Genomic DNA, 11,593 nt, shown 5'->3' with positions numbered 1-11,593 from the left:
GAGGAGGTGGATCCGACGGCGGTGTTCTGGGGGAAGGAGGTCATGATGGGTCCTGGCAGGGTGACCAGCACAGGGGAAGGGTTGATGATGACGCGGGAATCCTGGCATTGCAGGGCACAGGGCTCGTTGCAGCTGTTGGCCAGCGGGGTGGGTCCGCAGGGACTGCAGCGGTCGTAGAAGGCCATGGGTGTGGTGTGGAGGGTGCCTGGAAGAGAGGGAGGTGAGGCAGGGCAGGGGCATGGGGGTCTGAGGGACAGTGATGGGAATGGTGAGGGAGTGTGGCAGCTGTTGTGGAACTGTCAGGATGTGTGAGGGCTGCTGAGGCTGGAGCTCAGCATGCTGGAAGAGAGGGGCTGGGGGTGCAGGAGCAGGGGGGTTTGAGGCTCACCTGGTTGTCAGAACAGGAGCAGGAGGAGAAGGCTTGAGGAGAAGTGTGTGAGGGAGAGAGGCTCTGGGCCGGCTTTTATTCTGGTCTTGGATGGGTGAGGCAACCCTACCCTTGACCCTGCAGCATTTTTGAGCCTGCAGTTTTTAGCTGGCCCCTCCTGGTGAGTCTTGAGGTGTGGAATGTTTTCCTTCCCATAAGTCTGCAATGCCATAGTCTACTCTTGAGTCTGTGTCCATCTGTCCTTGGTGGATGCTTTAATGTGTGAGTTTGAGAGACCGAAGTTTGGTGGTGATGATGCTTTTCAGGAAAGGCTGAAGTCATGACCAAAGCTTTGGACGGTGGGGTGTCATCAGTGAGGTCACTGTGTGTGCTGTGCTTTGTTGGTGTCTTGTGAAGAGGAGCATCATTCCCTCCACAACCACATCAGGCTGGTCCCGGCTTTGCAGCTCTTTTGGGAGTGAGGGGTGTTCCCTTCCATTATATTCTCTTCCTCTCTACCATATTTCCAGCTTTCTAAACCTGTCAATATGCTATGATTTATCCACAGGAAACGGGCAGGTTATCCCATTTATGTGTTTAGGGATGCCACAGATGCTTCCCACAGTCTGTGTTGATTCATCCTAGCTGGTGAAAGATAAGAAGAACAAGACATGTGAGGAGCAGATGAAGGAACTGAGATATTGAATTTTCAGAAAAAGTAACCGTGTTACTATTTAGAGTCACTAGAATGGAAATGATAACATCAGTTTTGCCTGTTGCAGCTGTGTAAGTGATGGGAAGGTGGGGAATATTTTCCTTCCAGCAGCTGTACAACTCCAAGTGCTGCCCTTGAGTCTGCGTCCATCTGACCCAGGCAGCAGCTTTTAAGTAAGAGTTGGTATTTGGGAAGATTTGCTTAGAATGTGTGTGTCAGGGAAACCAGAATATCCAAGAATACCTAGGAATAATATGGGTGTCATCAGTGAGGTCATTTTGTGTCACTTGTGTGGTTTAGGTTGTGGGTGTGTTGTGAAGGGGAGCCCTCTTCACCCTGCCAGGCTGCCCTGGGCTTTGCAGCTGTGCTGGGCTTTAGCACCTGCCCCCTTGCAGTGCATTTACTCCCTCTGACTTTGCTAATGGCTCTCCAGGCACCTCCTTCCTGCAGACATGGATGGGACAATTTCGTAATTCTGTAAAGGACTGCCAAGAGCAGGTCAGACAGGAAGATATTAAGGAGAAGTTAGCATTAATTTTGGGGGGCAAAATCAAAAATTAATGACCTCAGTGTTAGCTACAGAGAAGAGCAGCTAATTGGGGATTATGAGAGAGACATGGCTGGTGTTAACCTCCATTTTTTCACCTGGGATACTGACTGTGTCTCCTACGGCATCATCCCAGACTATCCCAGAATGGACAGGTTGTGTAAATGGTCAGTGAATTGGACTGCTAGATTTTTATCATATATAACATTCTGGGCAAGATCTGAAATCCATGCAAAGTCAAGTCTCAAGGGAAGTAGTTCAAGAGTTGTATCCACGGAGCCAATACAGACCAACATCCTCGACACTTAGGTGGGTTGGTGTGGGCATTTCTGGGCTCCCCAGCAGAAGAACCTCATGGACTTACTGGAACAAAACCAGTACAAGGCCACCAAGATAATCTAAGGGGCTCTTTGACAGAGGATCGAGATACCTGGGGCTCCCAGGAGACAAGGATGGGCAGGGGAGTGTCATCAGTGAGTGCAAATGCCTGATGGCATGGAATGAAGTCGAGGAAGTCTGGCTGATCTCAGCAGTGCTGCCATGAGGGAAAAGAGGGCAAGGGTGGATACGAAAACAGATTGAATTTCCTTGGCGCAGAAAGAGCTATTCATTGTGAGGGCAGTCAGATTGGGGAAGAGGTGGTGGAGTCTCTGTCATTGGCGTTCCAATCCTGACCTGTCCATGGTTCTGGAAATGCTGCTCTTGCTTGGGCAGGAGGGTTCCTACCCAAGTGGATGATGTTGTTTCTCTGTTTGCAGTGAGGGTTTGAGAGTCCTGCTGGGAAGAGAATTTTTCCAGAATGTTCTGGCATGGACCATATTTGCCAGAGCCATGCACAGGACAGCATGGATGTGTCAAAGCCTTTGGTGTTATCAGGTGATGGGCTTGTCTCATGTTCTGGAAATTTGTCTCCCTCCTCCCTTACATCCCTTGCCAGTCTTATTTGGTACAGGTGGTGACATCCTTGCTAAGAAAGATGTTTTGGCTCTTTTCCATCCCCTCCAATGGCCTGTTCATTTGTGGCACTGTGCTGAGTAAGGAGGGGAGACCACTGGGATTCAAACACAAAAGGAGGCATTTCAGGCTTTGATGCAACAGAACTTTATTGAGGCAATAAAATCGAAGAGAAAGGAGAAAGAGATTGAAGGGAGCGGGTTGGCAGAGCAGGTAGGGAAAAGACCAGCTGAGGTGTTTTGCTGCCGGAGCTGTTGGCAGAGGCCAGAGCTGGTGGTGTCAGGGGTGGTGCTGAGGGCCCTTAGCAGATGGAGCCATAGCCCCTTCTGCCATAGCAGCCCAGGCCTCCCAGCCCATAGCCAAGGCCAAAGCCAAATCCCCCAGAGATGGGCTGTCCCTGGGCATTGAGCTCAGTGCCCAGAGCAGCGGAGGAGGTGGATCCGACGGCGGTGTTCTGGGGGAAGGAGGTCATGATGGGTCCTGGCAGGGTGACCAGCACAGGGGAAGGGGTGATGATGACGCGGGAATCCTGGCATTGCAGGGCACAGGGCTCGTTGCAGCTGTTGGCCAGCGGGGTGGGTCCGCAGGGACTGCAGCGGTCGTAGCAGGCCATGCGTGTGGTGTGGAGGGTGCCTAGAAGAGAACAGATTAGGCAGGATAGGAGTGGGCGGGGTGCGAGGTGTGCTTTGTCAGCAGGGCAAGGGAAGCAAGAGAGTCTGGAGGCTGTTGTGGGGCTGTGGGATGCGTGAGGACTGCTGAGGCAGGGGTTAAGACTGCTGGAAGAGCAGGGCCATGGGGAAGGAGGGAGGGTCAGGGGCTTGAGACTCACCTGGTTGTAGGCACTGGAGCAGAAGTCTTGAGAAGTGTGTGAGGGAGAGAGGCTCTGCGCCGGCTTTTATGCTGGTTCTGGAGGGGCGGGACAGCCTTGTCCCATGGCCTTGGGGCATTTTGCAGGCAGCAACTCTTTGCTGTGCCAGCCTGGTGAGTCATGAGGTGGGGAGTGTTTTCCGTCTCCCAACTCTGCAGTGTCATGTCCTGCTCTTGTGTCCATGTTCATCTGATCTTGGCGGCAGCTGTAAATTGACAGTTTTTTTTGCGGCCGGATTTCATTTCAGATGTGTGTCCAAGAATGAAAAATAGATGGCAATAACTTAGAGGTGTCATCAGAGTCCCCACCCTATTGCTCTTGTGTGGTTCAGTTCGTGGGTGTGTTGTGCAAAGGGACCCCATTCCATTATAGCCCTGTCAGGATGGTCTGGTCTTTGCAGCTTTTCTATGAGTGAGGAGCTGACCTTCCCATCACGGTCATTCTTCCTCACATCACCAGCAGGTCACCAGACCTGTCTTAGAGACTTGCCTTTCTCCTTGGTTCTGCTCCAGCTTTGCCACCCTGGTGTTACAATGGTTCTTCTGTGGTGTGACACACCCTAGGAACAGCTGCTGGAGGATCTGGAGAACAAGATTTTGAGTAGTAGTTTTAGGATCTGCAGATTTTTAGATGCAGACAAGGCAGCCAAAGGAGATATAATCTTCTTTTCTTCAGCTGTCTGAAAGGAGTTTTTTGTAAGACTGTTGTTGCTATTTCCTCCCTTTTAGCAAGTGATGGGACAAGTGGAAATGGCCTCAAGTTACTAAACCTCGAGTTGACATGGTCATGGGCAGCCTTGTTGAGCTGTTCTTCCTTGAGCAGGTTGAGTTGAACTCCATGATCTCCTACACAAACAGAGAGTGATGGGACAAGGGGAAATGTCTTCCCACTGCCAGAGAGCAGAGTTGGATGGGATATTGTGAAGAAATTCTTCCCTGTGTGGGTGATGAGGGCCTGGCACAGGTCACCCAGAGAAGCTGTGACTGCCCCAACCCTGGTAATGATCAAGGCCAGGCTTCAAGCAGCCTGGGATAGTGAAAGGTGCCTTAGTCCACTGCAAGAGTTTGGACAAGAGAACCTTCAAGGTCCTTTCCAAGCAAAACCATTCTACAATGAGTCTTTTGTCAACTCTGAGAGGTTCCTTGAGCACCAATGATTCCCTTTGCTGTGATTCTGCTTCCTGGGATGGGCACAGCATCCTGCTGAGGGAGAAAGTTCCTCCCAAGGGAGCAGAATTCACTCCCTCCCAATCCAATGAGGATGGTCAGTGACAGACTTGAATTGATCCACCTAAGGGCTCTGATGGAGCTGGTGAAAGTGCTCCCAAGCCACTTGTTATCTTTTGCCAGCAGTCCTGGCTAGCTGGGGAGGTCCCAGTTGATGTAGGCTTGAAAATGGGACTCTTCCCTAGAAGAAGGGCCAGAAGAAGGGTCTGAGCAACTCCAAGCCTGTCAATCTGAGTCCAGTCCTGCAGAAGCTGCTGGAGCAGATCATCTTGAGAATATTTAGTGGCCCCTGCAGGACCACCAGGTGTTCAGGCCCAGCCATCCTGGCTTTAGCAAAATCAGATCCTGCTTGACCAGCCTCATCACTTGAAGTGTCAATGTGACCTCCTTAGTAAGTGAGGAAAAGGGTGTGGATGATTTTACTTGGAATTTAGTAAAGACTTAAATCTCCAAGCTTGGGAAGGAGTGACTAGGAAGCTGCCTGTGGGAAAAGGATCTGGGGGTACTGGTTGACAGTAGCTGAACATGATCCAACGTGTTCCCAGGTGGCCACGAAAACCAGTGGCATCCTGGCTTGTATTACCTATAGTGGGGCCAGCAGGACCACTGCAGTGATGTCCCACTGTGTTGGGTGCTGGGGAGGCCACACCCTGAATCTGAGTTCAGTTTTAGCCCCTCACAGCAAGAAAGACATTGAGGCGCTTGAGGATGTCCAAAGAAGAACAAGGATGTTGGTGAAGAATCTACAGAACCATTTCTGTGAGGGGCAGCTGAGGGAAGGATTTGTTGCTTTGTCTGGGGACCAGGTCAGTTTGAAATAATGGATTTCCCCGTGTTCCTTGTGCACTGCTGGATTGCATTGCTGGAATGTTCAGAGAGTCCTGGTGGGAAAGAGTTTGACAAATGTTTGCTGCCATCAGGAGGTTGTGCTGGGGATATGGGCACAAGTGCATTGGTGTGTGCAAGGCTTTGGGAAAATGAAGGGCCTGCGCTGCATTCTGGAAGCCCAGTGGATGGTTCTGCTGTTGACAGATATCCCAAGAGAGGTCTTGTGGCCCCTTTTCCACACACACTGATGGGCTGTTGACCCTTGACTTTGAGCTAGGTGAAGTTGCAAGAGCCATGGTGGAACAAAGGAGGAGACGTGTGAGGCTGTATTCCAGGAAAACTTTATTGAGGCGAAAGAATTAGAAGGCAGGAGAAAGCAGTGAGAAAGGAGATGGTATGAGGCACAATAATGGTGACCATCAGCTGAGGTGCTTTGGTTGCAGAAGCTGTTGGCAGAGGCCAGAGCTGGTGGTGTCAGGGCTGAGGGCCCTTAGCAGATGGAGCCATAGCCCCTTCTGCCACAGCAGCCCAGGCCTCCCAGGCCGTAGCCAAGGCCAAAGCCAAATCCCCCAGAGATGGGCTGTCCCTGGGCATTGAGCTCAGTGCCCAGAGCAGCGGAGGAGGTGGATCCGACGGCGGTGTTCTGGGGGAAGGAGGTCATGATGGGTCCTGGCAGGGTGACCAGCACAGGGGAAGGGTTGATGATGACACTGGAGTTCTGGCATTGCAGGGCACAGGGCTCGTTGCAGCTGTTGGCCAGCGGGGTGGGTCCGCAGGGACTGCAGCGGTCATAGCGGGCCATGGCTGTGGTGTGGAGGGTGCCTGGAAGAGAGAGAGGGGTGAGGCAGGACAGGTTTGTGGGGTTGGAGGGGCAGTGATGCAGGAGGGTGAGGGAGTGTGGAGGGCATAGTGGGGCTATGGGGAGGTGTGAGAGCTGCTGAGGCTGGAGCTGACCATGCTGGAAGAGAGGGACAAGGAGGGCAGCAGGGTCGGGGCCTTGAGACTCACCTGATTATCCGGACTGGCGAAGGAGAAGGCTTGAGGAGAAGTGTGTGAGGTAGAGAGGCTCTGTGTTGGCTTTTATGCTGCTCCTGGAGGGGCAGGACAGCCTTGGCCCATGGCCTTGGGGCATTTTTTAGGCAGCAGCTCTTGCCTTACCCAGCCTGGTGAGTCATGAGGTGGGGAGTGTTTTCCTTTATGCAATTCTGCAATTCCATGTCCTGCTCTTGAGGCTGTGTCCATCTGACCTTGGCGGCAGCTTTAGAGTGAGAGTTGGTGTTTGGGAGGATGTGATTGTTCAGCGTGTGTCAGGGAGGGCTGAATAAACAACCAGAGCCTAGGAGAGGTGAGATGTCATCATTGAGGTAATTTTGTGGCACTCGTGTGCTGTGGTTTGCGAGTGCCTTGTGAAGACTGGACTCATCCCTTTGTGTCTTGAATGAGATCAAGAGAGAGAAACTGGATAACCAGGTCCTGGTCAGGATGGATTTGCTTCATTTTTAAGGTCCCTTTGGATTTCAGAAAATTACATGACAACAAACTCATTTTAACTCTATATCTTAACATCATTTAGAAATCAAAAAAACCCCACCAATCAATGGTCTCTGATCCTTTTTTTATCATGACTGGTCTGTGAGTCCAATTCTGTTGTTCTGCATTCAAGCTGTAAGGTTTCATATCTTATATCCCTTAAGTCTTAATACTATGTTCCTGTTAGCAAAAAACAATAATTACTGCCTGATGGTCATCGTGCTCCTCTTTCCTTCTTTGTCATCATATGGGCATTTCTTCATGAAATTAAATCATCCCATATCATTCTCTTGAGGCCTTGTCCATCTAATCTTGACAGCAGCTTTTAAGCTCAAGCTGCTATTCGAGACGGTTTGTGTGGAAGATGGGTGTTAGGCTGGGCTCAATAAACAGCTGAAATTTAGAAGAGGTGTGGTGTCATCACTGAAACGACCCTGTGACACTTTTGTGCTGTGGTTTGTGGGTGTGCTGTGATGAGGAGCCTCATTCTCTCCCTGCCCCATCAGGCTGCTCTGTGATGTGCTGAAGGTGTTGCCCCTTCCCTCACATTCATTGCTCCCCACCTTGATCCCACCTGGCTAAGCCTGACACTAGACCTGACTTTTCCTGTTCACTCTACTCTGTGGATATCTTGGTGCCCCTTTTGCTTTTAAGCTTTTGCTATCCAGGGTGATTTAGTTCCCAACTTGGGCTGGATGCAAAGGGCTCAGACCACCTGTTGTTGTCAGAAAGAGGATTGGGAGGTCACCCAGGGTTGTTGCAGGTGAGCATTTCATGATCTGTGACAATCAGACAAGTTCAGGTTGTGTCAGGGCCCAGCGTGGTGACCTGAGAAAGGTCTGAAGAGCTCGACCCAGAGGCTTGTGGTCAGTGTCCTGAAGTCCAGATGGCAGCAAGTCCCCAGTGATGTAGGCCAGGAGTTGGATCCATTGGGGCAACCCTGAAAACCTGGTGCTGAAGCTCAGCAAGGGCATCTGCCAAGAGCTGTTTGTTGGGAGGAGTCATCCCAGGTAGGAAGGAATGTATGAGTATCAAAGGTCAGAATAGTTTTCTTCTGAGAAATTGCCCTTGTGTTTCTGGGTGAGGAAAAGTGAAGCAGGAGGTGTCCCTGTATAATTGTGGGAAAAGGGACCCCAAGTCTTCATGTCAGGATTGGGAGAAGTGTTGTGATGAAGCAGGGAGAGGTAACTCTTAGTGTCTCCTGAGCACCTGTGAGTTCTCATGTGAGGTGTTCTGAGCGGTTCTGGGCTTCCCACATGTAAATGAAGTAGATTTAGTGAATTGACAGCAGTTCAGGGCCAAAAAGATTCTAAAGGGCCTGGAGGATCTTACCCAGAGGAGAAGCTGTGAGAGGTGGGACTCCTAGAGGGCAAGACTGGACATGGGGACATCATCAGTGTGCCCAAATTCCTGATTGGAGAGAATGAAGTCAAGGGAGCCCAGCTGTTCTTAGCAGTGCAAACGTGGAGGACAAGAGGGCAAGGCACTAGTGAAAACAGATGGAAGATGGAATTCCCTGGGAAAGGCAGACAAGCCTTTTTCAGTACAAGGTTTGTCCCAGAGTAAAAGAGGCGGTGGAAGAGCTGTTCTGGGAGAGCTGACTCTGAACTGTCCGAGGTTCTGGAAATCCGGCTCTTGCTGGCTACGATTGAGCAGAAGAGAATGAAGCAATTGTGCTCCAAAGTTCCTGCCTAATTGGATGATTAGGCAGGACTCCTATTTTTTGGGGGGAGGGTTAGGGAGTCCTGCTGAGAAGAGAATTTGTCAAGTGTGTACTGGCACAGAGAGACCTGAAGAGAGCCATGAGCTAGAGAGCTTTGTTGTGTCAGAACTTTTGTTGTAGTAGGTGACAGGTTTGTGTCTCTCCTCAATCCCTGGTTCCCATACCAGTCTTGATTGTTACTGGTGGTGATGTATTTTCTAAGAAATGTTAGAGACCTTTTTCCATTCAGTCCAATAGTCTGTTTATTCCTGGCACTGTGTTGGGTAAGGAGATGAGACCACTGGAATTCAGAAAGATGAGGAGACATGTCAAGCTTTGATGCAGGTAATCTTTACTAAGTCAAAAACAAAACAAAACAAAAAAGAAACGACAGGAGAAAATATTTTAAAGAATTCAGCCTGAGGTAGAAGTAGGGCAACCATCAGCTGTGGTGCTTTGCTTGCAGGAGCTGTTGGCAGAGGCCAGAGCTGGTGATGTCAGGAATGGTGCTGAGGGCCCTTAGCAGATGTAGCCATAGCCCCTTCTGCCATAGCAGCCCAGGCCTCCCAGGCCATAGCCAAGGCCAAAGCCAAATCCCCCAGAGATGGGCTGTCCCTGCACATTGAGCTCAGTGCCCAGGGCAGCAGAGGAGGTGGATCCGACGGCGGTGTTCTGGGGGAAGGAGGTCATGATGGGTCCTGGCAGGGTGACCAGCACAGGGGAAGGGTTGATGATGACGCGGGAATCCTGGCATTGCAGGGCACAGGGCTCGTTGCAGCTGTTGGCCAGAGGGGTGGGGTCGCAGGGACGGCAGAGGCTGTTGCAGGCCATGGGTGTGGTGTGGAGGGTGCCTGGAAGAGAGAGGGGGTGAGGCAGGGCAGGGGTATGGGGGTTGCAAGGGGCAATGATGCAGGAGGGTGAGGAAGTGTGTAGGGTGTAGTGGGGCTATGGGAAGCCATGAGGGCTGCTGAGGCTGCGGCTGAGTATAATGGATAAGAGGGATCAGGGATGCAGGTACAGGAGGGTCAGGGGCTTGAGTCTCACCTGGTTGTCAGCAGGAGCAGGAGGAGAAGGCGTGAGGAGAAGTGTGTGAGGGAGAGAGGCTCTGGGCCAGCTTTTATGCAGGTCCTGGCGGGGCGGGACAGCCTTGTCCCATGGCCTTGGGGCATTTGGCAGGCAGCATTTCTTGCTGACCTAGCCTGCTGAGTCATGAGGTGCAGAGTGTTTTTCTTCTCACAACGCTGCAATTCCATGTCCAGCTCTTGAGTCAGTGTCCCTCTGACCTTGGCAGCAGCTTTCATTCAGGTGTTCATATTCGGGAGTATTTATTTATTAATGTTTGTATGGGACAACTGAATAAGCAGCCTTAGCCGTGGAGAACTACAATGTCATCAGTGAGGTCATTTTGTGGCATTTGTGTGCTGTGCTTTGTCAGTGCCTTGTGAAGACTGGGACTCTGTTTTGTGGCACTGGATGTCCATCAATCATTGTGTTGCACCCAGGAATGTGGAGGGAGCTGCTGATGTCCTGGGGAGGTCGCTCTGTTGTAGCTTGGAGAGGTCACAGTGCCTGGGAGTGCCTGAAGGATTAAAGAGAGCTTGTGGCGTTCTGTCTTGAATGCAGTGAAGGGAGAGCATTTGGAAAAGGAGAGGCTGCTCAGGCTGAACTTGTTCCAGTGTTCTAGCCCTTTTGGAATCCTCAACTGTACATGATAACGTACTCTGTCATTTAAATCATATTCCTTGACCTCATTTAGAAACCCCTTAAACAAACAAGAAACAGGTGCCCAGGCAGGTCTGTGACATCAGTTGTCTTATTCCACATGAAGGTCATATGCTTTCCTTTAACTTGTATCATTTAAAGCTTAACATTGTGTTCCTGTGAGCAAAACCCAATAATTACTAGCTCTGGTCAGCAACATCATCTTTCTTTCCCTGTCATGGTGCATGTCATGGTTTGACACCGGCACAATGCCAGTGCTCTATGAAAATATACTTTTCTGGTGTTTGCTGTGAGATGTGACTAGGAAATAAGCAAAGCAGGCTTCTACTTTAGAAAAAAAAGTTTATTAACTAAACTACAAAAGGAAAAAAAACTACACACACACACACGCACACACACACTTGGAAAATGAAAATTCCACGAAAAGCATTTCTTCTTCTCCCCCCCACATTTCCAATACATCTTCTAAATTTCAAATCTCTATCTATCACTCTGTAAGTACTCAATTTCAGTCTATCAAGAGGAGAGGAGTCTTTCTTGGGGCCATGGTGACTTCTTCTTTGCATGCTCAGCGCTCTTACTACTGGACAAGGAACAGAGCTGCTTCAAGGGTTACCTTTTTAAGGGTGCTTTGACTAGTTCTGAAAAAAAAAGCACAGTTTCTTCATCACTCTCAGGACTTCTTGTCTCTTTCATACTTGTCTACTCTCTGGGGCCGGGGGGTCTCTAAAACTGAACTTTCTCAGTTCTGAGCCATCGCCTCCCCCCTGCATGCAGCTTCTGTGTCACAAGGAAGCACGGTTCTGTCTATGGCTGTACTAAAAAGAGTCCAGCAACTAGCTACTCTATCATCCCTTTCTGGCTTCTTCTTTACTCTCCCAGCCTCACTCACTGCTCTGACTGTCATTCACTTGCTCATTTCTTCTTTATCATCCACTCCATCTCCCCTCCGGGAAAGGTCTAAATGCTCTGTGAGGTCTTCATCGTCTAGAAAGGGGTTAACAAACTTCTGCACTCAGCCAGGCTCTTTCTTTGCTGCACTCTCCCCTTCTCCCTCTTTCTTCACAGGCTGATATCACTTCAAGGCCACAGGCCTGTACCAGCTTTCCTTCTCTTGTCTTCTGGCTGGGGGGG

At 50.4% G+C, this 11,593-nt stretch overlaps 3 protein-coding genes across 3 annotated transcripts; all 3 read right to left on the bottom strand.

The window, feature by feature from the left end:
- Positions 1–2,884: 2,884 nt before the first annotated feature.
- LOC102037583 (feather beta keratin-like) lies at positions 2,885–3,530 on the bottom strand. The gene is made up of 2 exons (XM_005431195.2): positions 3,413–3,530; positions 2,885–3,216 (listed from the first exon to the last, which is right to left on the bottom strand). Exons 1-2 carry the CDS (start codon positions 3,528–3,530, stop codon positions 2,885–2,887), a joined length of 450 nt encoding a protein of 149 aa, XP_005431252.2.
- A 2,465-nt stretch (positions 3,531–5,995) lies between these two features.
- On the bottom strand, positions 5,996–6,346 carry LOC102037413 (feather beta keratin-like). The gene has a single exon (XM_005431194.2). It carries the CDS (start codon positions 6,305–6,307, stop codon positions 5,996–5,998), a length of 312 nt encoding a protein of 103 aa, XP_005431251.1. The 5' UTR covers positions 6,308–6,346.
- Positions 6,347–9,256: 2,910 nt separating this feature from the next.
- On the bottom strand, positions 9,257–9,618 carry LOC102037243 (feather beta keratin-like). The gene has a single exon (XM_005431193.2). It carries the CDS (start codon positions 9,566–9,568, stop codon positions 9,257–9,259), a length of 312 nt encoding a protein of 103 aa, XP_005431250.1. The 5' UTR covers positions 9,569–9,618.
- Between the last annotated feature and the right edge of the window lie 1,975 nt (positions 9,619–11,593).

This window comes from Geospiza fortis, unplaced genomic scaffold (genome assembly GCF_000277835.1).
Source record: "Geospiza fortis unplaced genomic scaffold, GeoFor_1.0 scaffold667, whole genome shotgun sequence".
Taxonomy (NCBI): Eukaryota; Metazoa; Chordata; class Aves; order Passeriformes; family Thraupidae; genus Geospiza; species Geospiza fortis.
Note: the sequence above shows the minus strand (reverse complement) of the source record. Positions and strands in the feature narration are given on the sequence as shown.